The 27,541-nt window shown below is 45.7% G+C and overlaps 1 protein-coding gene across 1 annotated transcript in view; it reads left to right on the top strand.

The window, feature by feature from the left end:
* ARHGEF2 (Rho/Rac guanine nucleotide exchange factor 2) overlaps positions 1 to 27,541 on the top strand; it is a 113,771-nt gene that overhangs the window by 3,718 nt on the left and 82,512 nt on the right. Inside the window, exons 2-5 of the mRNA XM_033923849.1 lie at positions 20,779 to 20,884; positions 22,569 to 22,911; positions 23,577 to 23,700; positions 25,847 to 25,961. Of these exons, the coding sequence (XP_033779740.1) occupies positions 22,604 to 22,911; positions 23,577 to 23,700; positions 25,847 to 25,961 (547 nt within the window). The 5' untranslated portion in view covers positions 20,779 to 20,884; positions 22,569 to 22,603. The remainder of the gene's footprint in view (positions 1 to 20,778; positions 20,885 to 22,568; positions 22,912 to 23,576; positions 23,701 to 25,846; positions 25,962 to 27,541) is intronic.

Raw genomic sequence — 27,541 nt, 5'->3', positions numbered from 1 at the left:
TGTTGCTATTCTTTGAGATTCTGCTTGGAATCTTGATACTCTTTGGGGTTCTAGAATCTTTTGTTACTCTTTGGGGTTCTGGGATGTTGCTACTCTTTGGGGTTCCGGGATGTTGCTATTCTTTGAGATTCTGCCTGGAATCTTGATACTCTTTGGGGTTCTAGAATCTTTTGTTACTCTTTGGGGTTCCGGAATCTTGCTATTTTTTGAGATTCTGCCTGGAATCTTGATACTCTTTGGGGTTCTAGAATCTTTTGTTACTCTTTGGGGTTCTGGAATGTTGCTACTGTTTGGGGTTCTAGAATCTTTTGTTACTCTTTGGGGTTCTGGAATGTTGCTACTCTTTGAGGTTCTGGAATCTTGCTATTCTTTGAGATTCTGCCTGGAATCATGATACTCTTTGAGATTCTGGAATGTGCTACTCTTTGGATTTTGGCTGGGTACTAGGGACCTGGATTGGCCACCGTGAGAACAAGCTACTGGGCTTGATGGACCATGGGTCTGACCCAGTAAGGCTATTCCTATGTTCTTATAACATCCAGTCACATCAAAGAGGATGTCCATGTTCTCCAGAGTTTTGGAGATTCCAGTTTTTTCTAAGACTGAAATTTACTCCTTGACACAACACCAGACTGTGGCAATTGTGTGTGTGTGTGTGGGGGGGGGGAGAGAGGGGGGGAGGAACAGGACAGTCATAGGGATCTAGAACTTTATTTGAATTTTAGTGTCCTGGGTTGGGAGAGAATATGGTGAGGGAGACCAGAGGAGTGCAAACGAAATATCGGTCCTTTGCAATCCCAAATATTGCTGAGACCACAGAGTCTACGCCTGGGGGGGGGGAGGGGTGATCACCTCAAGCAGTTAACTCCTCCCTCCCTGGTGGAGAAAGACTAAGGGGCTAGGTATTAGACATGCTGGGGCTTAAATTTGGAAAGTGACCTCTAAGCCCACTATGGCATGGAGCAACTGGACGTTAACCCTGGTCCTGCAAGAATGTCACGTTTTTCAATGCCGTATGTCAGCGTGCAAGGTGTAAAGAGCTCTGTAGGCAACATTTCAGTCTTAATCTGCAAATAGATGTTTAAATCACTTAAAAACGAGAGATGTGTGTGCATCTATGAAGATTTCTGTTGTGTAGCAGTTTGAGCCTCTTCAGGATTATTCCACGGCCCTTGTTCTTCATTTGCTCAGTTTCGAGCAATACGGTTCAGTTTGTGCGGGAGACGGCCAGGGGGGATGATGTCATCACCCTGGCTATTAATTGTATTGTTGACCCAGAGCGGGCTCCGGTGACATCATTTTCCCCCTGGCCATTTATGTTTTCTACGGGACTTTTTTTTTTATTCCTCCGTCGCTCTCTTTGGTATGTGCCGGTGCAGGGTTGGCTCTGGGAACCGGCAGAACGAGAACATCTTTGGGGCAGCATTTCAACCATCGCTTGGCAAGCAAAGCTCAGGGCTGGGCATTTGGTTTGCTAGCCGGGATCTTTGTGCACGCAAGATGGATTTAACGCGCATGAACCTAATAATTAACGTGTACAGCCGATTTGGACACATTGCAAAGTCCTAAGGTGAATTTTAAAAAGTGCAAAGCACAGGCAGGGGTAAAAACCAACGAAATATTCATAGAAGGGTGCGGCAAAGAGTTATTTGTTTAGGGTGGCAGGAAGCCCAGTGTAGGTCCTGGCTGTGTCTGAAATTTTTCTGGGTGTGGGACTCTGGAAATAGGTGATTTGATTCTGAAGGTCAGGTTTCCCTGAGGATCAGGGTCAGAGCAAGAGTATTGGGCATCCTATGCAAACCTTATATTCTCTTTCCCCAATTCATTTTCAGGTCCCTAGTCAATTCCCCCCCCACCCCGATAATTAAACTCTACAATCATGATTACCCTACAACAAGTCTTATCAAAACACATAATTGGACGTGGTACTTTTAAAATATTAAACTTTGTTTTGCTGATGGTTCTTGGAGCTTGTCTAACTGTCAGGACTCAAAAAGTTTTGTTATGATTGAAGCTGCCCGCTAGAAGCTGATGCCCCAGGCAATGCCTAGCCCTGCCTGATGGTTCCGGAGGAGTTGTGGGTGCATTGCCCTACATGTCTTCCTCTTAAAGTATCTTCTCCACCGCTTAGGAGATGTGGAATGTTGGCTGAAGAGGCCTTATAGGACTTTTTCTCTTTTTTGGCCTCTGCAGTGAAGATTTTGTCTCATGTTGTTTATGGGGAAAAAGTTAGTGAACCACGCTCTTTGCATAAGAAACTGGGTTCCTTTTGGGCCACGGGTGGCAAACAGAATGCAAACTGCCCTTCCCTGGACACAGTGAAGGAGCTTTGTCAATTTTTGGGGTGCTCAGCACCTATTGGCACCCAAAGAGCCGGCTGCTATGCTGTAGGCCTCAATCCTTCACATCGGGCCAGTATACCAATCAGCATCATACATGACCTTTCGAGACACATCCTCGGTGGCGAATTTGTCTCAGGGAGTCGTAGTTTGAAATTTGCCTAAACTGCAGGGCACGGCGGTCCCCCCCTCTGCAGTAAGAAATCTCTCCCCTGCCACTTCTGTAGTTATCAGATCCACAGGAAAAGCAGTGATTAAACAAAAGCTTCAGTTTCCCCCGCTGTCCCTGGCAGCTTCCATGCACAACGGATCGCTGGAAAATATTAGAAATGTCTTCCGAACGGAAACCCTGGCTATCTCAGCCGTGGCTTCTTAGCCTCCAAAGTCTAGAAAGTTCACCTCTGATTCTAAGCAGCCCTAGCCAGGTGGAGTGCGTACAGAGGCAGATTTTTATTGACCTAGATGTCATGTTTAATCCTGTCCACTTGCCAGCAAGCTGGGCAGAGAATGGGCTTGTCAAGGTCCCAGCAGGTGCCCTTTCCTGAAACAGTGCTGGCAGGTGAGGGCTGTTTTTTTCCCCCCCCTGGGGGCAGGAAAGACCTGTTCTCAAAGGCGCTAGTAGAATTTTTATTTTGTGCTGACAGACGCTTTCCTGGTTACTTTCTGTATAGCCCAATGCTTTCGTGGCAACCAGCAAACTGGGCTTTCCCTAAGAACAAAGGTTTCCATCTCAGTCCGGGGGGGGGCCAGACCTAGGACTGAATTAGCTCATGTGATTGACCTGGCATGAGGTAATAACCCCTATTAAGAGAAAAAAAGAGTTTCTAAGCATAAGGTGGGTTTCCTGGTTTTAAAAAGGGTTACCCACTGGAAGTAGATTTACCTGGCAGGGCTAATGCAGTTCTTGATTTATCCCATTGCATGCAGGGACTTGTGGTTCTGATTTTCCATCGCATTTTCTAAGGAAAGCAAGACTGCACAAGCCCATGCAAGCTGTGGAGAAGACTTAGAACTGGATCAACCCTGTCTTTCAGAGTGGCCCATTAAAAGGAAGGGCGGTCATTTCCTATTCTTGGCAAACGAAAATAGCCAGGGTTTCATTTATCAATGATCGTTTGCAAATTAGAGTCTTCTGCCCATGATCCATAAGAACACTCAGTGGTCCATCTAGCCCAGAAGAGACCGTCTTCACAATCCAGGTCACTGCAAAAACCATTTCTTGCTAGTGCTCCAGATTAAGGACTTTGCTTCTAGGAATTTGTCCAAACTTTTTGGTAAACCCATCTGCCTTAACCCGCTGTTACCAAATCCTCCAGTAACATGGTTCAGAGCTTAACTTTTCTTTGAGTGAAAAAATAATTCCTGTAACTTCATCGAGCGGTGCTGCAAGGGTTTACCACATGGTTCCAGAAAAAGGAGGACGGATTGAGACATCCGGCTTTTATTTATAAATGCTGTTTACTCAGGTAAATGAGCTATCTGAAAAATTCCAAATGGCCCCTGAGGAGGAAATGACGGTAAGAAGTATCTTCGGGAGGTGATGCTCTATCCCGTTGCGTGGGAAAACTATCCATCGGCTGCGTCGGGGAGGTCGCCAATGGATCTCTTGGTGAATCCAGAGAAGGTGAGCGAGAGGAAGCTTAAGAAGACAATATGGCCACCTCCATTGAGTCGGATCGGCCGCGTATATCCGCATCTCGTCTATTGCTTTGCTTTTGCAGCTGCTCTTGGTGGTTGCCTGATGGTTAAGCCGGCCCTGGGAGCAGGGAGTGTGGTGCCTGCACCCGGGTTAGGTTGCCGGAAGCCTCTTGGGATGGGTGGCATCTCCATGTGTTTCTTCTCGTGGCCCTACAACTAGACTACAAACTGGCTGCTCCGACTGGAGAAAATCCAGAAGCAAAAGGGCCGCTCCCTTCGGAACAATACTGCACTTCCTGCCGGTGACCCCATGTCTAAATAGGAGGAGAATTTGGAGCCCTCCGGCATCCTGTTGGGGTGACGGCATTCTTCCATTATGGAATTATACACATCATGTAGCTTTTTTTCCCAGCTGAAATGCCAAATGGGTTTTACAATATTTATTTCCTACTAAGATAACGTACTGTATGTTGCTAAGGGGATGCCATCTGTCTGTGGAATTCACATCGTCCCGTCACTGGTCATTTCTGATGCTTCTCTAAGAAAGAGTCTCCCTGTGTGGAGTCGTAAGTAGAGAGATGAAATGTCAGATTACTAGTGGAAGGGGTTTCCCTTTGCAGTCTGTGAACATACCTTTCAAAGTCCTTAGATCAATGTAGTCTTGTTAGAATGTTTATTTTCCTATTTTTTCTTCTATTTCTATTTCTTACTTTTATTACTCAACTAATTGTTATTTTTCCAGGTACTTCAGTTAGATTGTGAGCCTTCGGGACAGTAAGGGAATTTCTAAGTACCTATTCTTTATTTATTTATCTTATTTTTATTGTATCCTTTAATGTATATTTCTCTGTAAACCTATATTACTTATAATTTTAATGCACACTATTGTCTATTTTCTGTAAACCGCTTAGAATCCTAACGGAGTTTAGCTGTATATAAGAAATAAATTACATTACATTACATAAGAACATAAGCAATGCCTCAGCTGGGTCAGACCCGAGATCCATCGTGCCCAGCAGTCCGCTCACGCGGCGGCCCAATGGGTCCAGGACCTGTGCAGTAATCCTCTATCTCTACCCCTCTATCCCCTTTTCCAGCAGGAAATTGTCCAATCCTTTCTTGAACCCCAGTACCGTACTCTGCCCTATTACGCTCTCTGGAAGCGCATTCCAGGTGTCCACCACTCGTTGGGTAAAGAAGAACTTCCTAGCATTCGTTTTGAATCTGTCCCCTATCAGCTTTTCCGAGTGCCCTCTTGTTCTTTTATTTTTTGAAAGTTTGAAGAATCTGTCCCTCTCTACTCTCTCTATTTCCTTCCTGATCTTATAAGTCTCTATCATATCCCCTCTAAGTCTCCTCTTCTCCAGGGAAAAGAGACCCATTTTCTCTAATCTCTCTCTATCTATCTCTCTCTATTTCTGTCTCTCTCCCTTTCTCTCTCTCTTTTTTTCTATCTCTCTGTCTCCCTTTCTCTCTCTCTTTATATCCCTCTCTACTCTCTCTATGCCCTTCATGATCTTGTAAGTCTCTATCATATCCCCTCTAACTCTCCTCTTCTCCAGGGAAAAGAGCACCAGTTTCTCCAATCTCTCAGCGTATGAAAGGTTTTCCATCCCCTTTATCAGACGCGTCGCTCTCCTCTGATCCCTCTCGAGTAACGCCATGTCCTTCTTAAGGTACGGCGACCAATATTGGACGCAGTACTCCAGATGCGGAAGTGACAGGCTGGCCCAGTCTGATCTTGCTTGTCTCTTCTCAAGTTCCCCTGTACCACTTTCAATTATCTCAGCTTTGACAGTTCATCTTTCCAGCTTGGAAAAATAAACTCTCTGTCAACAGAGAATTGGCGGGTTGGAAGGTTTAAATTTATTTATTTATTTCATTTTTCTGTGCTGGTTCTCACAGGGAAGCTCAGAACGGTTTCCATGAATTTATTATGGTACTCAAACATTTTTTCCTGTCTGTCCCGGTGGGCTCACAATCTATGTAATGTACCTGGGGCAATGGGGGGATTAAGTGACTTGCCCAGGGTCACAAGGAGCAGCCTGGATTTGAACCCACAACCTCAGATGCTAGGCTGTATCTTTAACCCCTGTGCTACTCTAGAAATCAAAATGTAGCAAAAGTGAACCAACTAAAGGGCAGTCAAGCCCTTGTGACATCACTGATGAGGTTGGCTCTTATTGGTGGAATGAGGCATTATGATGTCACAATATCAGCTCTGGTTATCAGAGGCTGAAGCTCTTCACACTATTTATTTAGTCAATTTTCTATACTGTTCTCTGAAGGGACCTCAGAATGGTTTCCATGAATTTATTCAGGTTCTCAAGCATTTTTCCCTGTCTGTCCCGGTGGGCTCACAATGGGGGGATTAAGTGACTTGCTCAGGTCACAAGGAGCAGCGTGGATTTGAACCCACAACCCCGGGGTGCTTAGGCCGTAGCTTTAACCACCGCACCACATCCTAGAAACATAGAAACATAGAAAAAAGCGGCAGTAAAGGGCTATAGCCCACCAAGTCTGCCCATTCCAAGTATCCCCCCCCTGAATTTACTCCCTTAAAGATCCCACGTGAGTATCCCATTTTTTCTTAAAATCCGTCACGCTGCTGGCCGTTATCACCTGGAGTGGGAGTCTGTTCCAATGATCCATCACTCTGGAGTCGCCATGAAACTTCCCTCCCCTGATTTTCAGCGGGTGCCCTCTGACTCAATGTGTCCCGTGATGTACTTATATGTTTCAATCAATCCTGTCTCCTTAGCACCTGGCCCCTGTCCTTTTAACATGCTGAAAGTGGGCACCAGTATCAGCCAGTCCAGTAGGAAAATACGCCATTGATGTCCCTACGTTTTGAGCTGTGCTTGCCAAGGTCTACGTTCTGTGGGTCCAGAGTATCGTCGAAGGGGAAGTGGTGGTCTGCCCGCTGTTTCCATAGGGCCACCTAGCTGGGGGCTGCATCCTTTCAGTGTTCAGCTGGGATTTTTATGCATGAGCCATTGCAAATATGATCATCAAAGCTTGGGTGTGTTCAGTCCCTGCCATGCATGAATCTTTTCAGTTTCTAAGCTGCTTATCCAGCGGATAGCGTAGCTGGTTAAATTCCTGGAGGAAAAGTTCATAGTCTGTTATTAAGACATGGGGGAAGCCTCTTCTTGCCCTGGATCAGTAGCGTGGAATGTTGCTACTATTTGGGGTTCCGGAATCTTGTTATTCTTTGAGATTCTGTCTGGAATCTTGACACTCTTTGGGGTTCTAGACTCTTTGGGATTCTGGAATGTTGCTACTCCTTGGGTTTTGGCCAGGTACTAGGGACCTGGATTGGCCACCGTGAGAACGAGCTACTGGGCTGGATGGACCATTGGCCTGACCCAGTAAGGATATTGTTACATTCTTATAATCTGTTATTGAGAAAGACATAGGGGAAGCCTCTCTTGCCCTGCATCGGTAGCATGGAATGTTGTTACTCTTTGGGGTTCTAGATTAGAATCTTGTTATTCTCTGGGATTCTGGAATCTTGCTATTCTTTGAGATTCTGTATGGAATGTTGCTACTCTTTGGGTTTTGGCCAGGTACTAGGGACCTGGATTGGCCACCGTGAGAACGGGCTACTGGGCTGGCTATTCCTGTGTTCTTATGTTAAAGACCCTTAGTGGGTTACCTGTGGAAGCCAGACTTATTTTCAAGTTTACCTGTCTTTGCTTTATAACTTTAACTGGTTCAGCTCCAAATTATCTCTTAGACCATTTTGATCTCTCTGGCACTACCAGCCGTACCTACAAGAGCTTCCTAGATAGGACGCTATCATTTCAAGCAGGTAAATGGAATAAATGTTATCAAATTTCAGAAGATTAGGTAAAACTTATCTTTTTGACAAATTTGTTTGATTTTATATCTTTGCTGGTGTATTTCTGAATGCTTCCTGTAATATCGCTGTCTGTATTGCGGTCTCTTTGGCTGTAAATTCTTTGAACTCTTTGAGGGACTGCGGTATTTAAAAATAAAATAATTATTATTATTAAATGCAGCTGGAAAGATTCTAAAGAGCGCAGTGTGAGTCCAGCACTCAAGTGAGACCCCGATTACAAGCTCACCTGTTCTCTACGGTTCTAAGCCACTTGGGAACTGTAATTATTTCTCTGAATTTCCTCTTGCAGGCCTCTCTCTCACCTTCTGTACATGTCCCTCGCTCTTTATTTGCCTTACACCGTACTTGTCTCATTTATGATAGAGATTTGCGTAGTCTGCGTTGGGCGGAGAATGCACGTGCCCTTTCATAGGGCTTTTATAGCCAAAGACTTATAAATTCAGCCCTTTCACCCAGCTACTTGCAGGGAGATCGCTTGGGCAGATGGTGCAAACTTCCCCTAGCATAAGGTATCAACTGTTTTGTAGACATACGGTGCTGCCAATGTACCCAGTTCCAGGAGGGAAACGATTTGACTAGTCCTGGTTTTGAATTGGCATCCCCAAAGTCCTGTGGGATTTGTAATCCTTGATGCCGTCAATGAAAACCAGGACTGCGGGTTCCAGAATGCATCAGAATAAGGTTCTCAGAAATCCAGGACTGGCCAAAAAAATCTCTCTCCTGGAATAGGTTGACTTGGCAGCTCAGTCTAGAGCAGGGGTGTCAAAGTCCCTCCTGGAGGGCCGCAATCCAGTCGGGTTTTCAGGATTTCCCCAATGAATATGCGTGAGATCTGTTTGCATGCGCTGCTTTTATTGTATGCTAATAGATCTCATGCATATTCATTGGGGAAATCCTGAAAACCCGACTGGATTGCGGCCCTCCAGGAGAGACTTTGACACCCCTGATCTATAGCCTGCGTGAGATCGCGTCAGTTTATACCAGACATGGGCAACTCCGGTCCTCGAGAGCTGCAATCCAGTCGGGTTTTCAGGATTTCCCCAATGAGATCTAGGTGCATGCGCTGCTTTCATTGTATGCTAATAGACCTCATGCATATTCATTGGGGAAATCCTGAAAACCCGACTGGATTGCGGCCCTCCAGGAGGGACTTTGACACCCCTGCTCTAGACTGAGCTGCCAAGGCAACCTATTCCAGGAGAGAGATTTTTAGGCCAGTCCTGGATTTCTGAGAACCTTATTCTGATGCATTCTGGAACCCGCAGTCCTGATCTAGAGATTTATTTAATTTATATCCTGCATATCCTACAATTCTAGGCACAAGCACTGAGAGGCAGGTCCAAATTCTTCTCTTACTGAATATCACATTGCCTCGGATAAGTTGCTTTATCTCCCTGTGACTCGGGTTACCCCCATCTGGTAATACCAGTTATCAGTCTGACTACCTTCCAAGGCAAAGTATCGGATGTTCTTTTCACCCAAGAGGTGGCTGCATGATTTCTGAACTATTTCACTAAAACACATTGGAATTTATTTTGAAGAGATGATAAAATAGCATTGCTTAATTATTAAACGTCATTTGATGAATTGATTGATTAGCGGGCATCGTCTCTGCCTCTCTGCCGTGCTGGGTTTATGAACGGGAATACATTTTTGCACTATTAGGCAGAACTAGGAAGTCACCCAGGACAACATCTTTAATGTGGACAAATGCAAAGTGATGCACGTTGAGAAAAAAAATAATCCAAATCATAGTTACCTGATGCTAGATTCGACGTTTTGATTTTCCACCTGGAAAGAGATGTGTCTACAAACGATTTCTTAGTAAAACTTTGACGTATGTGGGACAAACAAGTTAGTACTTATATATATATCGATCTCAACCTCTTAATCGCTGAAAACCCACTTGTTTGGTAAATATTTTGATTCATTTATTAGGATCGTACTACATATAGTTAGAAACATAGAAAGATGACGGCAGATAAGGGCTACAGCCCGTCAAGTCTGCCCATACCATTGACCCACCCTTTTAAGTCTACTGGCCCCCTTAACTCTACTGACCTGCTTTATTAAGTCTATATCCTAGCGACCCTATTCATTGGTATGACCCTCGCAGTGATCCCACATAGGTATCCCATTTATTCTTGACGTCTGGGATACTGCGGGCCTCGATCACCTGTACTGGAAGCTTGTTCCAATGCTCTATCACTCGTTCCGTGGAGACATCAGGAAGTACTTCTTCACGGAACGAGTGATAGAGCATTGGAACAAGCTTCCAGTACAGGTGATCGAGGCCCGCAGTATCCCAGACTTCAAGAATAAATGGGATACCTATGTGGGATCACTGCGAGGGTCATACCAATGAATAGGGTCGCTAGGATATAGACTTAATAAAGCAGGTATCTCTTAGCTGCGGGATATAAGAATTTTTGTAATGTAATTTAGATTCCACCTTAGGAGTCGGCACCCAAGAAAAAGAGTTAGGTGGCTTCGTAGACAATACATTGAAACCTTCTACCCAATGTGCAGCGGCTGCAAAAAAAGAGCAAACTGGATGCTAGGAATTATTAGAAAACTATAATGTCTCTGAATCGCTCACCTTGAGTATTATGTTCCATTATGGTCGCCGTATCTCAAAAAAAGATATACACTTCCCCCTCTGTATTCGCGCTGATTAGAGGCAGAGCCGGCCAGCGAATATTAAAAAAACGCGAATAATATTCGGGCCGGTTCTGCCCCTAACCCCTGCTTCCCCCCCCCCGGCTATTTTAAGCCCTGTATGCCTTACCTGGTGGTCTAACGGGTTTTCGGGCAGGAGCGATCTGCCTACGCTCCTGCCCCGTGCAGATCGCTCACAGGGAATGGCTGCCTTGAGCTCCCGTTGTCTCTTTTAAAACCAATAGGAGGAAATATTTTTTCACTCAGAGAACAGTTAAGCACTGGAACGCGTTGCCAGAGGATGTAATAACAGTGTTTAATATAGATGGGTTTAGGAAAGGTTTGGACAAGTTCCCGGAGGAAAAGTCCATAGTTTGCTATTGAGACAGACATGGGGGAAGCCACTGGTTGCCCTGGGATTGTTGCTACTCTTTGGGTTTCTATCAGGTACTTGTGACCTGGATTGGCCTCTGTGAAAACCAGATACTGCACCGGCTGATTTCCTATAGGACGTGCCTCTCGCTGCGAGAGGCACGTCCCGTAGGCAGTCGGCCAGCGTGGACGACTCTCCTCCTCGCCAGTGTGTCGTGGCACACCTGAAATCTCAGGAAGCGCACAGTTTGCGTTAGACTGTTCTAGTGAATTCTCTTCTTCCTGACGGTTGGCACCCTCTCTCCGCACCTTCATGTGTTTCTCTTTAAATATTCCTGGCATCCCGGCTGTATTCTGCGTTGCCCAAGCTGTTGCCTTAGTGATGCTTTTCTGACATGAAGCTTATCTCTTGGACATTTGTTCAGGTTGGCTGAGCCTCTCCTGCCTCCCTCATAACCTAACCGTTATTTATCGATTTGTATCTTAGAAGCTCCATCCGAGGAATGCAGCTTGTGCTGGAGGAACCCCCCCCGGGGTGGGAGAGAAACCTCCACCTCTGCAGCAATGAAGCCAAGGTTGCTAACTTGTGGATTTTATTTTTTTTTTTTAACAGTCTGCCCAAATTTCACGGACAACCTAACTTTGATTGGAACCACAGAAAGGTGGTATATTAAATCTCAACCCCTTTCCCCTTATGGAGAGCTCGACTTCCTATACTGTGATTCCTCCCGTCACGCTCCCACCAACGTAGACCCCCCAACTGCAGAAGCAGGCCTGTAACACCAGAGGCACCGGCCCCATCCTGCAGGAAGTTTGTACTGATGTGAAATTGTTTTTACAGACTGTCATTTTGGGGTTCTTTTTGTTTGCATGATTTTACTGACTGTCAGTAAATTTACTGACAGTCAGCGGTCCTAATTGGAATGGGAAACACTGCTTGTCCCTTTCCGGATATAGTGGGTGATTCTTCTGTAGCCTGACAAGTTCATTTGTGAATCCACCTAGGCTCAGCGCTCATCAGTCTCAGTTGATGGTCGTGAGGGGATAACATTAGCTCATTTTGAAAATATATTATAAAACAATTTGCAGGTGGTGCAGGAAAAATGACGTCAGATAGAGAACATATGGCCCATCCAGTTTGCCCATCCAGGCGCTCTACTATGTCTTCCTCGCCCTTAAAGATCCTCCACTGGATGTCATTCCACGCATCCACCATAATTTCCTTAGGTTACTTTTGAGCCTGTCCGCTTTCACCTTCATCCTGTGACCCCCTCAGAGTTTCTTTTCAACTGAAAGAGACTCGCCTCATGTGCTTTTATGCCACGTAGGTATTTAAACATCTCTATCATAAGTCCCTTCTCCTGCCTTTCCTCCACAGTATCCATATTGAGGCCTTAAAGACTGTCCCCATGTACTTTATGACAAAGGCCAGTGATTATTTTAGCATCCGGTCTCTGGACCGACTCCATCCTGTTTATACAAGTATTGCCACTGCTGGGTCAGACCCGTGGTCCATCGTGTCTGGCAGTCCGCTCCAGCAGCGGCCCTTAGGTCAAAGACCAGTGCCCTAACTGAGACTAGCCCTACCTGCCTACGTTCTGGTTCAGCAGGAATTTGTCTAACTTTGTCTTGAATCCCTGGAGGGTGTTTTCCCCTATAACAGCCTCTGGAAGAGCGTTCCAGATTTCTACCACTCTCTGGGTGAAGAACTTCCTTACGTTTGTACGGAGTCTATCCCCTTTCAACTTTAGAGAATGCCCTCTCGTTCTCTCTGCCTTGAACAATCTGCCTTTATCTGCTAAGTCTATTCCCTTCAGTATTTTGAATGTTTCGATCATGTCCCCTCTCAGTCTCCTCTTTTCAAGGGAGAAGAGGTCCAGTTTCTCTAATCTCTCGCTGTACGGCCCCTTAACCATTTTAGTCGCTCTTCTCTGGACCCTTTCGAGAAGTACCGTGCCCTTCTTCATGTATGGCGACTATTAAACAGACCATTTCAAAGTCAAGAAAAACAACCGAAGCTAGGATCCTGAGGACCCCGGTTCTGCAAAATGGATGCATTTTGGGGGTTAGTCTGCATCTCACTCCAGGTCAGCTCAGAGAAGTTGGTTCAGTCCTTGTTCTCCTCTCCAGGCATGAGGATGTAATTTTAACTTTTGGGTATAAAACAAATTTTTAAAAAAAAGAAGCTTTGTATTGTGCTAACTTAATATACGGTATATTTTGATGAGCTTTTGAAAGGAATCCCTTCTTCAGATCAGATAGCAAATATCAGAACATGTAAAGGTCATGGATTTCATATATTGCCTTTCTATGGTACAACCAAAGCAGTTTTCTTATATATTCCACACTTTTCTTGGCACTTTTCATTTTGTTTCATATCATTGAAACAAAATGTGTCAAGAGAAGTGTGGAATAACGTGTAAGTTTCATGGCTCCACATCATTCTCTTCGTGGTTGGGCTGAGAATTTTTCAGCGGCCCCTCGGATTGTGATGTCATAATGCATCAATCCACCAATGCCTGAGAGCCAGCCTCATCGGTGATGTCACAATGGCTTGTTTTCCTAGTGTCAAGAAAAGTGTGGAATGGTTTGTAAGTTTCATGGCTCCACATCATTCTCTTTGTGGCTGGGCTGAGAACTTTTCAGTGGCCCCTCGGATTGTGATGTCATAATGCCACATTCCACCAATGCCTGAGAGCCAACCTCATCAGTGATGTCACAATGGTTTGGTTTTCCATTTACTAGATGCATTTGCCTCATTGAAATGAAAAGCGTGGAATAACCTGCAAGTTTCAGGGCTCCACATTATTCTCTTCTTGGATTGGCTGAGAACCTTTCAGCGGCCCCTCATATATCTACAGTGAAACTTAAAAGCATTTTTGTGCTTATCTTAGAAATAAGTAGTAGATTATCCCAAGTCCATCTTAAGGACTTTAGTTGATTTTGACACCAGTTGTGTTATTTTCCTTCCGCCCCGGCGCTTTCTCTTCCCTCTCCCCAGGCCTGGTTTTGTCCCACTGCATGCAGGGAGCTGTAGTTCTGGTTTCCTGTAAGAAAAGAAGGCACTGTAATCTCTCCTTAACTGGTGGGGATTGTTTGGAATCACGCAGCCAGAAAATCAGACTTTTCTTGTTCTGCCTGTGCCATGGGGGATGGGAATGGGAGAAGGGGGTCTTTATGCTCCTTACTCCATGGAGAGAGGAGCGTCTCTCCGAGTCTGGCCGTGACATCTCTGGGAAGGCTAGGAATGGTATTCAAGCCTGCTCTTATAAGCCTGGTTAATTTTATTAATGTAGTTTGTAATTTGGGCTGCCAGGATGGGATGTGGGAGGGCGAAGCAGCTCCTGATAGCTAGGAATGCTGTAAACTGAAAAAAGTCCCTTTTCTCTGGGTGTTTTTTCACCGAGCTGAGTTAAGTATGGCTCATCACAGTTGTTAAATCCTCATTCAGTTTCCCCAGGAACAAAATCTCTTGTGCTCTGTGTTGCATTCATCCTTTCCATGCATCAGTGTGTCACCTGCTCTTCATCTGTTCGTGCTGTATTCATACTTTCTGGTGCTGATGAAAATCCACTTCTCAGCAATCCCTTGGTATTCATTCTTTATGGTCTATTTGTATGATGCCTGCATCAGACTCTGACGACGATTCACTCTTCAGCTCTTTGTGCTGTGTTCATGCTTCGTCTGCATCAATGTGGAGCTGCGTAGGCCTGCGATGAAAATCTGTTTTTTTTTAGCTATTCTACTACATTCATGCTTTATTTATCAGTATAATATCTGCATGGGACTCTGAAGATCCTCTCCTCAGCTGTCTGTGCTGTATTCATACCTTGTATATACCAGCATGTCTGTATGGGGCTCTGAACTTGTCTTGGTTTTACCCTGCTGCATTCAGGGTCCCTTTGTCTTTGACGTGCAGAGATACAGCGCTTGAGTGAACCTGCCACCATGAACCTAACTCTGCCACATCTGTTAATAAATTATAAAGGTTGCAGCAGGAGAAAGGAATGTGGTCGGGAACCAGGAAGGGTTAACATATCTGCCCAGTCAGATGGCGAAGGCTCCAGGGTTAGTTTGTTTTCAGCTTGTTATTGGATAGGTAGGTGAATTGGGATGGGGGTGGGGGGGGGGTTTCTAGCCCCTGAGATATAGGAGTTACCCAGTACTGGGAGGGAATGTGAGAGGAATAATGGCGACTGTCACCTACAGGTGAATAATGTGCCCATGCATGTCCTGGAGGGGGGGGGGGGGGTGCAGGATGCTGGCTTTACTCTGTGAATTTCATAGCAGGGAGGCATCTCTGCTATCAGCTGTGGGGCTAGAATGACACCTGTGAGCTTTCTGGCAGGCCATCCCGTCCTCTTCCTCCCGCTGTTACTTCCTCCTCTTACTTTGGGTTCTGCATTCCCCTACCCTCTATGTCGTGTTTTGTCTGTCCAAGTTAGATTGTAAGCTCTTCAGAGCAGGGACGTCTATAAATGTGAGTAGTAGTAGTAGTTGATGAGAAAGTGAAATCCATTTCCTCTGGTCTGGATCCAGCACTCCTCATCCATACCCAGCCTCCTCCTCTGACACACTACAAGCCATCCACAGAGACTCTTAATTTCGGGAAGCAAAGCCACTGGATTCGGTTTCACACCCACATGGTAGGTGGAAAAGGTCGCCGTACACCCGAGGCATCGGCTGGTTTCAGCTCTTCCTGCTCACTTTGGCTCTGGGCTGTCTCTGACGCACTCAATACCCTCCAGCAAGATTCTAGTGCTATGGCATCACCCTGAGTCAGAGCTGGAAACCTTCTCTCTCTCTGGTCCCTAGGGAGGAGCTTCAGTTTCATGCTTAGAACTGTGACTTGGAACGACGATCAATCAGATGCGAGTTGATACCGGGCACGTCACGCTGTCTCCCAAACTGTAGCTGGGTAAATATTGTAACATCACTGCTTCTCGCTTACCTCGGGCATGTTTATTGCAATCCAGGGACCATACGAGTTGCTGCCAGGGCAATCATCACATTTTCTTCAGGGGTCCTAGAGGTATATGCACATATTTTTAAAAAGCTGAAAAGTATATGTTATAACATAAGCCCTTTCCATTTCCAGAAGCTTTTTCCAATGTAGGTACTAACTTTGGGGGTGCTGAGATATTGGGGTTTCTTAGCACACCACAGCAACGGCAATTCTTATGTTCTTACTATTTTTAACATAGAAACATAGAAGATGACGGCAGAAAAGGGCCACAGCCCATCAAGTCTGCCCACTCTGCTTACCCAGCCCTAATAGACTGAAGAAAGCCTGCACCAGGAACATCCATCTCCACAGTTTCTCTTGCTTTGGATCATTGTTTTACTGTGGATACGTATATTGGGTTCCAGAAAAAGGAGGACAGATTGAGACATCCGGGTTTTACTTCCATCTGTTTCAATAGAAGTAAAGCCCAGCTGCCTCTATCTGACATCCTTACTTCCATTGCTTTCAGTGAAAGTAAATCCCGGATGTCTCAATCTGCCTTCCTTTTTCTGGAGCCATATGGTAGCCCTAGTCCAGGGGTAGGCAAATCCGGTCCTCGAGAGCCGGAGCCAGGCAGGTTGTCAGGATATCCACAATGAGATGGATTTGCATGCACTGCCTCCTTGAGATGCAAATCTGTCCCATGCCTATTCATTGTGGATATCCGAAAACCTGACCTGGCTCCGGCTCTCGAGGACCGGAATTGCCTACCCCTGTCCTAGTCAAATGAGAATCTGTTTTTCACCCCAGCATAATACAGGAAGCCAGTCTTCCATATTACAGCAGAAAAGGCGAAGTAGAAAATTAAGACCCGAAGAGAAGATATAGGAGGTGCTATCTTTAAAATGGATCCTCCACAATTCCATTGGAAATGTTTTTGGGCTGACTCCGGGGCAGGGGTAGGCAATTCCATTCCTCGAGAGCTGGAGCCAGATCAGGTTTTCAGGATATCCACAATAAATATGCATGAGATAGATTTGCATCTCAAGGAGGCAGTGCATGCAAATCCATCTCATACATATTCATTTTGGATATCCTGAAAACCTGACCTGGCTCCAGCTCTCGAGCACCGGAATTGCCTACCCCTGCTCTGGGGGAATGAAATAAGTGATCCAGTTATTTAGAGCAGTGGTTCCCAACCCTGTCCTGGAGGAACACCAGGCCAATCGGGTTTTCAGGCTAGCCCTAATGAATATGCATGAGAGAGATTTGCATATGATGGAAGTGATAGGCATGCAAATTTGCTTCATGCATATTCATTAGGGCTAGCCTGAAAAACCAATTGGCCTGGTGTTCCTCCAGGACAGGGTTGGGAACCACTGATTTAGAGCATGGCTTCTCCTCACTCAAACTTGGCTACAAGTCTGCCTGTCCCATCCCTCTCCTGACATCATCACTGCAGTTCTCCCTTCACGATTCTGCATGTCATTTTTTTATTCTTTTGATCTGTAAGCCACCCAGATGGCACGGGCAGGATAGTAAGTTATTAAGAAACTTGAAATTGGAACTTTCTGTGGGCCGGTGGCTTCAAGGGCCTCTCCACTGACAGAAACCTTTAGTTTCTAATGTCGAGGGCTGTGAAGAGGGTGCAGGGCTCATATTTCACGTTCCAATATTGGAGTCTTTGTTTTCCAAGCCTGTAAAGAGCCCTTCAGACTGCAACTTACGTAAAACTGGGCAGTCCAGCCACATACGCCAAGAACTTCTGATACAGGCTTGGGTTTGCTCCCAGTTGCATGCTGGGAGTTGCAGTTCGGCTGTGTCCCCCCCCCCTCCTAGAAGGACCTTTGCCTTGACTCTTCACCGGAGACTTTTCTTGAGTGGAACATAGGTACAATCTGAAATATTTACTTCCCTCCTTATCTATAGTTCCAGCCTAGCGTCTCCACCCAGACCACACATCTGATTATAGGTCCAGAGTCTGCTCCACAGCCCTTATATACTACACCTATATCCTAGAGGAGAGATAGAAATATAAGCATATCTTAAAGTCTCTATCTCCCCTCTTTTACTAAGGCGTGCTAGCTGATTTAGAATACGATGGACGCGTTAGCATTTAGCATGTGCTCATTGGCACGCCATGGTAAAAGGATCCCTATGTTATATTTATTATCTGGCTTTGGCTCCCGGCTTTTTCAGTAGTAAGTTATATTCAGGGACGCTCGAGCCCCTGGTAGACTCACAGTGTAAATTTGTGCCTTGGATAATAGAGGGTTAAGTGATTTGCCTAAAATCCCAAGGAGTGCAACCTATATATCTAGGCCAGAGGTGTCCAATGTCGGTCCTCGAGGGCCGCAATCCAGTCGGGTTTTCAGGATTTCCCCAATGAATATGCATGAGATCTATTTGCATGCACTGCTTTCATTGTATGCTAATAGATCTCATACATATTCATTGGGGAAATCCTGAAAACCCGACTGGATTGCGGCCCTCGAGGACCGACATTGGACACCCCTGATCTAGGCGGTTATACAAACTGATGAAATAATAAAATTAACTTATCCATAAAGCAAGCACAAGAAATGGACCTTATTTGGAAAAAAAGAAGAGACCACCCAGTAAGCAGCTCAGAGGGGAACTTCTCTCTCTTTAGATAAATTTTTCCCTGTCCGTGTTGGTCACTCGCTCAGTCTTGTCCAAACCCCCCCCCCCCCCATTTCTGCCGCATTTTCAGGAGGTTTCACGATTTTGCTTCCGTAGGGTCTTGTTCTTGGTATCTGAGCAAAAACAGCCCTTCCGTAACCTCACAAAGGGCCCCTTTCATTAATGCTTAGCATGTGCTAAAGGCATTAGAAAGAGGCCCATTTTATACCTATCGGCTTCTTAGCATTTAACGCATGCTAAGCTTTAGTTAAAGGGCCTCTTAAGTGTGAAATAGAGTTAAAACGTGTTTGAGCTAACCCTTTCATACTCTTTTTAAGGTTTAGAAACAGAAATTAGTCAGATGGAGCAAGATTAGGGTGGATGGTCGATGCACTGAAACCTCCAACTGCGTCAAAACATCCATCGTTTTGCCAGCCTTGTCTTGTAAAAAGAGAACTCCTATCCGCAGCTGCCCACTCTTTTTTTCTTTCAATGCCTCCTTTAATTGGCACAGCTAGTTACAGTAGTATTCTGCATTAACTGGAAGATCGTCAGTCATTACAACACCTTCCTGATGCCAAAACACTGTGGCCATGATCTTTCCTGATGACTTTCGGGTCTTGAATTTCCTTGGCCTTGGAGAACCTGGGTGCCGCCATTGCACGGACTGTTGTTTTGTCTCAGGATCTTGGCGGTATAACCATGTTCCATCAACAGTAACTAGTCGGTCCAAAAGGTTGGCACCAGCTCGCTGAAAATGCTGCAAAATCAACTTGGAAGTGTCCAATTTGATGTTGTTTCTCATCAGCGTTCAAACATTTGGGCATCTACTTGGCTGACATCTTCTGCACCCCCAGTTGCTCATGGATTATCTATTCAACACGCTCCCTGGATATCTGTAGCGTCTCAGCAATTATTTTAGCTGATGGTCGAACGACCTGCCAAAATCGGGTCCATGGACATGGTCAACAATTTCAGAAGTTAACACCGTTTAAGGCCTCCCCGACCTTGCTGCATCTTCAGTCTCGATATCGCCATGTTGAAAGTTGGCACACCGCTACCTCAGTGTGGAGTATGACGGGCATTTGTCATTCAATGTTTGCATCGTACATTCATGGATTTCCTTTGGAGTTTTCTTCCGCAGGAATAGGAACTTCACGACGGTTCGGAGTTCCACATTTGAAAATGTCTACCCAAAACGTAGAAGCCAGCGCAATGACCTTTTGTTGTGCAGAGATAAAATTGTGGATACGGAAATGCGGTAACTGAGACACATTTAGGAAACTACTCGAAACACAATTGTTTGTAGAATCCTTTTTCTAGGCATTGATTTTTCCTGATTGCTGATTTTTTTGAGGACCGGATTATTTATGATTTTTTATTTTGTTTTAAAACTTATTAAGTTTCAAGTTTATTTATGGCTTGATATACCGACCATCACATGTATGTAAACCGTTTGGGCTTTAGACGGTATAGAAATTTTTAAAATAAATGTACAGTTTCTATGGATTTGCTTCAGGAATGAAATTGGGCCGACTGCCCAGCGCTACAGAAATAATTAATAGTAGTAGCGGTAAGCGTAGAGATGATATGGGGCCATATGGGGCCATAGGCTTTGTTGGCATGTTACTGCAGCGCCCTCTTGTGGCAGACTGCACAGGATGCTTCTCTGAGCCGCTGGGTTTGACTGAGTCCTTAGACATCTGTATGTCATTGAGGACAGGCTGAGCCAGTCCTATTATACGTCTGAGGTTTTTGTGTTTGTTTGGGGGGGGGGGGGTTGTAGTTTAAAACTAAGACTGGTTCAGCCTGTCCTCAGTGACTCAGGGCCATGTAGCGATTCCCAGCCCAAGATACCAGAAATTGAAGTTTGCCCCTTCCCCCCCAGTGCAGAATACTAGCCAGTGGGCCATCAGACTGGTTCATAGCACGCAGTTTTTAATTGCATGCCAAGAGAAGTTAAAAGAGAGAAGACTCCCTACCCTGTCTGCACACAGAGGGGCTTGTCTGTCACACACAGAAAGCCGTCTTTGTGTTCCTCTCTCTCATCTCTAAGTGTTGCCTTCAGCTCAGATTATTAAATGTATTTTATTACCTCTGATAAACACTTCTTACGTGCCCAAGCTTGCAGGCACAAGCCAGCCCGTTATACCTGCGTCCTCCCTGAGGTAACACGCCGAAGAACTCCTGTCCTGCAACGTGCCAGGGTAAACACCCGAAGCCCCTCAGCCTGCCCGAGGAAGGAACTTTGGACGACCTCGCAGCCTTGGGCATTTGTCTCTCTGCACCTGTTCTTTTAACTGGTTCTCTTTTCGCAGAATATCCCGCGCAGGACCGGCTCTCCTCTTCCCAGTCTGCCAGTAACATCGCTCTTCCTTCCGAGTGGGAACATGCAAAGTGTTCAGTGCTGCAACCAGAAAGGAGGTAAGACATTGCCAGGGCCTCCCCCCCCCCCCCCCAGCACCCCAGAAGGGTCCTCTTCGTCACCCACTCACTGATCAGAGCAGTGTTTGCTGCAGACACTACCAATTCATCTTAATAATGATGCATATTGCTGTAGGATCAAAAAATCCAGGTAAATATATAGCTCTTGTGGCACAAAAAACATCTCTTCTATTCAGGAATGTCTATCTGTCTGTTTGGGAGTATGTGGGAATAGAATTTGCCTTTTATTTTACTTTCAAGAGACTGTTTAGTGACTCCGGGTTGTTTAGTGTAGGGTATGATACTTCTTCCTGTGCTTTTCCTCCATCCCTGATGTGTCCTGGTGAAAGGAGCATGCAAGAGGGAAAAGGGAAGGTGAGGGATGAGACAGAGTTGCCATCTGGCTCCATGTCAGAAGAAAAAGGTTGAGCCTTTCCCGGTTTTGTCCCTTTGCATGCTGGGAATTATTTCTTCACTCAATATAAAGAGCATAAGAACTAGAGGTCTGCACGGGAACGGGGATCACGGGTATCGCGGGAATCCCGCGGGTCCCGTGGGGTTCCCACAGGAATCCCCCCTAACCCACGGGACTCCCACGGGGACCCCCCTCTGGCCAACAAGACTCCCACGGGGACCCCCCTCTGGCCCACGGGACTCCCATGGGGACCCCCCTCTGGCCCATGGGACTCCCACGGGGACCCCCCTCTGGCCCACGGGATTCCCACGGGTACTTCCCTCTGGCCCACAGGGACCCCCTTCTAGCCAACGGAACTCCCATGGGGATGGACGGCTTTGGAAGCAGGGTTCGTCCATATAATATAATGGACACGTCAGCCTTAGTAAAAGAGGGGGTTTATATGTTAATTACCTGAACAGAAAAAAAAAAAAGGGTTCCACCAAAGAGATTCCACAAGGAAAACAGCACAAACACAAAAGAAAAAATATTTCCTCCTATTGGTTTTAAAAGTATTACTCTGTAACTTCATCGAGTGTCCCCCCTAGTCTTTCTAAATCTCGATGCAGTAAAAAAATCAATCCACTTGTACCCATTCTACACCACTCAGGATTTATAGACTTCAATCCTATCTCCCCTCAGCCGTTTCTTTTCCAGACTCTATAATTAATTGCCAGAGAATGTGGTAAAAGCAGTTAGCTTAGCAGGGTTTATGAAAGGTTTGGATAATTTCCTAAAAGAAAAGTCCAGACCCTGGCTGGGTTCGGTTTGCTGGCTGGGTTCAAGTTATTGTTCCTGATGTTTATCTCTTGTATTTGGACGTTTTTACATTCCTGATGTACACTTTGTATTGTATCTGGTTGTGACCTTTTTCACTTTCAATCAAAAGCATGTTCAAAAGCCATTATTAAAATGGACTTGGAAAAATCCACAGCTTATTTCTGGGATAAGCAGCATAAAGTCTGTTTTTACTCTTTGGGATCTTGTCAGGTATTTGGGGCCTGGGTTGGGACCTTCAGTCTGTTTCAGTCTGGCAACGCTTATATTCTTGGCAACTTTTGGAAGGGATAATTCTACGAGTTTACTTTGAATTTTAAAAGTGGAATCATTGTAGTTCAGGTGTAGAAGGTGTAATAAATCTGTCTTTGTGGAATTACTTGGTTCTTTAGTGTATTTTTCATTTTAGCGGATTCCCATTAACCCTCCTCCCTTTCCCTTCTGTCCCCTCAGTATCTCTCTAACCAAATCCCAGCGTGAGGCCACCGATGAGCGGCTCCATCACGGACCTCTTGTTGCCGGCAGGTGATGGCACTAGATACCCACTGCGGAGGCAGAAAACGCGTTGCATGTCCGCTGTGGAGCATCTTCCCCCCCGCAGCAAAGAAGTGGACGAGGAGGAGGAGGAGGCCTGGAGGGGGGCAGCTGAGGAAGAAGAACTGGACCGTTTCTTGGGGGTACCGCTGAGGCGATCCTGCCGGCTGAGGACCTCCAGCAAATCCTATGACGCTTTCCGCAGGCACAGCTGGGAGCCAGGGAAGGAACTACAAAGCCGGGAGGATTACGAGGAGCGCAGGTGGGCAAGAGGCTCGGGCAGGATCACAGTTTGGTTTGAAAATAAAGCCCCTTCTGGTGGGAAGACTATGACCATGAAGGGACTCCCTCAAACATAGTGGTGGGCTAGAAGGAACAGAACCACAGGTTCTTAGGGAATTATTAATTTGTCCTGAGAAACTTTAGTGTGGAATGGTGACTTTGAGCTAGATGCACTAAACAGGATCGGTAAGACGGTGTGGGTCCGCTCCGATCTGATTTTTGGTTGATTCTAAAACAGCTATTAATGCACTACAAATTTTGCATGCAGAGGTTCAGCATAATCCCTGTCTCTCCCATCCGATTGGATTGCTGTGAGAGCGACTCACACATGCGCAGAGCCACCCAGCTGTTTGGGACAGGAAACTTTTTTTTTTTTGGGGGGGGACAGATGTTGTGGGTGTGTTACACACACAGCATCTGTACCCATTAAAGAAAAAAAAGGTTTAGCATATTATAAATATTTTTGTATCAGTGACACAGGTAACCGACTGGTCTTGACCAGTCGCTTTTTTTCGGATCACTAAAAGCTATCACTTTTTTTCTGCATCAGGAAGCCACGTCAGAGAATCAATCGCTTTGCTAGTTTACAGGGCATTCCAAAAGCTCTAGGAATCTAATTACTACCTCGGCTCCTCTATCTTCCAGTGCAAGCTTGAAAGGTTTGGACCCAGAAGAGATAGAGAACACAATGGGGAGAAGACGGGACCCTCGCCGCGTTCCCATAATCCACAGCAACGAAGCCCTGGAATCTCTTTTCTCCCCAGAGGAGGTAAGGGTGGCCTGACCTTTGGTGTGTGATGAGCAGAGACTTCAGGCAGGTTTGGGGGCCCAGGGCAATTGCCCTGTTTGTCCATCCCTAATGCCTGCTCCGGATCAAATGATTAGGGTGAAATGCATACAGAAAGAGTTCCCCCACAGGAGAGGGCATCATGGCACAATTACCGTAGATAAAAGTGTCACGGCTTATAAGGAAGAGCGCGGAGTGAAAGAGAGAAAAAGATCAGAGCTGATTCCCGAACCCATCTTGGGTGAATTCGAGCGGGTCAGGTTTTCAGAATATCTACAATGAATATTCATGAGGCCAATTTGCATACACTGCCTCTTTTTTTTTGTATGCAAATCTGTCTCATGCATATTCATTGTGAATTTCCTGAAAACCTGAGCGGCTGATGGTTCCCCCGGGACAAGTTTAGGAATTCCTGGTCTGAATAAATGCATGTGGTGGAAATAGGCAATGAGAAAAATCCCACCTGGTCCCAGTAAAATGTGTGTTAATATGAGAGGAAAAGGATCTCGGAAACTTCCTTGATAATCAAGTCTTACAAGGTTCCACGTTTCTGTCATCGATCCTGAAAAACCTCTCACGACTATCACTATTAAAAATATACATTTCATTCCATGCAAACTTTAAAAAGCAAAATCGTGCTGGATGCTTAAATCTTTTCTTTGTGGTTGTAAACAGCCATGGCCCGGCGGGATCTGTTTCGCCGTCAATATCGGCTTCATCAAGGAGTCTCTTGGGCAGCTCCACGGTTTTCACAATTAACTGCGGCTCTTTCTGCGCGGATTGCTTCTAGCATGCAGCATGGTGGAACCTTGTAAGACTTGGTTAAGGTTTCTGAGATCCTTTTCCTCTCATATTAAGAGTCAAGGCTCTTTCATTTGAAAGGAAGCTCTGGAATGAGAGGGCATAGGATGAAGTTAAGAGGTGAGAGGTGATAGGCTCAGGAGCAATCTAAGGAAATACTTTTTTATAGGTATGTTAGATAGATTGTGAGGGAAAAGTGCTTGAGTACCTGAATAAATGCATGTAAACCGTTCTGAGCTCCCCTGGGAAAACGGTAATGTAATGTAATTTATTTCTTATATACCGCTAATTCCGTTAGGTTCTAAGCGGTATAGAAAATGGAATGAATACCCGGAGAAAGGGTGGTAGATGCTTGGAACAGTCTCCTGGAAGGTGGAGACAGAGACTGTGTCTGAATTCAAGATGGCCTGGGATAGGCAAGTGGGATCTCTTAGAGAGAGGAAGAGATAATGGTTAATGTGGATGGGCAGACTGGGTGGGCCAATTGGCCTTTATCTGCCATCATGTTACAATGGTTCTATAACCATAAAGCTCTATGACCTCACAATGCAGGTGGAAAGAGCCTTAGCCAATAGGGAGAGGAGGAGATAGTGGATGCTGCGGATGGGCAGACTGGGTGGGCCAATTGGCCTTTATCTGCCATCATGTTACAATGGTTCTATAACCATAAAGCTCTATGACCTCACAATGCAGGTGGAAAGAGCCTTAGCCAATAGGGAGAGGAGGCGATAGTGGATGCTGCGGATGGGCAGACTGGGTGGGCCAATTGGCCTTTATCTGCCATCATGTTCCTATAACCATAAAGTTCTATGACCTCACAATGCAGGTGTAAAGAGCCTTAGCTTATAGGAAGAGGAGATGCAAATGTTAAGAGCCTTAGCCAATAGGGAGAGGAGGAGATAGTGGATGCTGCGGCTGGGCAGACTGGGTGGGCCAATTGGCCTTTATCTGCCATCATGTTCCTATAACCATTAAGTTCTATGACCTCACAATGCAGGTGTAAAGAGCCTTAGCTTATAGGAAGAGGAGATGCAAATGTTAAGAGCCTTAGCCAATTGGGAGAGGAGTGAACGCTGCGGATGGGCAGATTGGATGGGCCATTTGACCTTTATCTGCCATCATGTTTCTCTGTTTCTAAGACCCATTGTACTGTGACCATGTGGGATTTTTGTGATTGTGTTGGATGGTTCCATATTGATCCTCCTGACCATCTTCTTTGTTGATCAAAATAGGTTATGAGCCCACCTACATGTGCATTCAAACTGCATGTGATCCTTCAGCCCTGCACTGGTTATCTTATGGTGTCGTTTCCCCCCCTATCCTTTAGGGCCACACGAACAGGCTGTGTGGAGCTTCCATCCCCTCTGAATACTTCGATGACAACTCACTCTCCAAATCCGTGTCCATGACGGGCATCGATCACACCTACAGCTCCCAGGAAGGTGAGTCTGAGGAGAGGAAGGTGCCTATGTTATTACCCCTGCCACTACTTTTACTGATATGGAGAGGTGAAGGCTGCTGAGCAGGTTTGGGGCTTTAGTTCCACTGTTTCCCGCATTTAGGGATCACCCCGATGATGCTGAAAGACTTCACCTGTCCCCAGAGGCTGGGGGGCATATGAGGAAAATGCAACGTTCAGGAATGACAAAAGTCAGGGAGTGGACAAGCTGGATTATTACATTTAATCAGTACGTAGGACAACATAAAATAGATTCCAAAAACAGAATTTCCGTAAATCGTGCCAAAACACAGGAAACCGAGTATATCATACCAACCATTCATAGTTCCGAAACACGCCTCTGATTATGTCATCGGATGCCGTATGTATGTTTCTGGTGTCCTAATACATGCCTCAAAGGCAAGTCTGGCTTGCAAGTTAATGCCAGGAATTATTTCCAAATTTTTCCCACAGGCTGAGGTGCTGCTTTACGTACATTTTACTTATGCCGCGCCTGCGAGCCAGATCGGATTTGCGCACTTCAAGATCCAGAATGCTACAACTAGGGTTACCAGATTTTACGGACGTAAAATCCAGACCCATAGGCCCGCCCACCAGGCCCGCCCTGTTCCACCCACACCCCGCCCCAGCCTCGTCCCAAGCCCCACCCCCCATCAGCCTGCTCATCGGGAGGGAGGGGACAAAGTGCCAGGTTATGAAAAGCTGTCCAGACGCCTGGACATGCCCTCTAAAAAGAGGACCTGTCCGGGTAAATCCGGACATCTAATAACCCTAACTACAACCCAGCTTTACAGGGTGGGTTTTGTCTGGTGCCAGGCCTCGTGGCCAGTAGGGGAATTCGAGCTCAACACAGAGAGTCCTGCTTTTGTGAAAAGTGCCTGGGGTCTTGAGTGTACGCAGAGCAGACAGGGCCTTAGTCGAACAAATTCCACACAAGACAGCGCCTTCTAGTGCTAACGCTGGTGTCCTTCATCCCTCCGAATCACAGCAGACCACCCCTAGCGTCAGAACCTGGAAGTTTCCCATCTAAAAGTACTGGCCAGTTTAGCCCCTGAGATAGTGCAAAATTGGACTTTAGAGCGCAAAGGGTGTGCGGCAGAAACGATAGCTCTGATCTTTCAGGGTGCTAATGGGGCTGTGACTCTATCATGTCCTCTGGCTATACCCTATCCCGGGGGGTATTCACTCCCACTCGTCAAGGTCTGCCAGCTGGCCAAGATTTCAGGATATCCCTAATAAATATGCAGTTTGAAGTCTCTCTGACTAAATGATGATCATGGACTAATGAACTCATGAACTAACCAAGATCCAGTTTGGGATAAAAATAATCACAATGACTGTAGTATGTGTGTGAAAGTTGTGAAGTGAGTGTGAGTGATGGGGATGAGGTTCACTGACTAAATTATTCTGATATTTATTAATAAATTAAGTATTGGTAAGTTGTAAAAGTACTGTAATGAAATGAACTATGGGAGATAAGATTAAAATTGAATTGATTCAGATAATACTTGTTTGTATTAAATATTTAATAGCTGGTTTTAAGAATTTGAGTTAATAAATATG

Source organism: Geotrypetes seraphini, chromosome 16 (assembly GCF_902459505.1).
Source record: "Geotrypetes seraphini chromosome 16, aGeoSer1.1, whole genome shotgun sequence".
In the NCBI taxonomy this organism is placed as follows: domain Eukaryota; kingdom Metazoa; phylum Chordata; class Amphibia; order Gymnophiona; family Dermophiidae; genus Geotrypetes; species Geotrypetes seraphini.
This window is presented reverse-complemented; position numbering and strand designations above follow the sequence as displayed.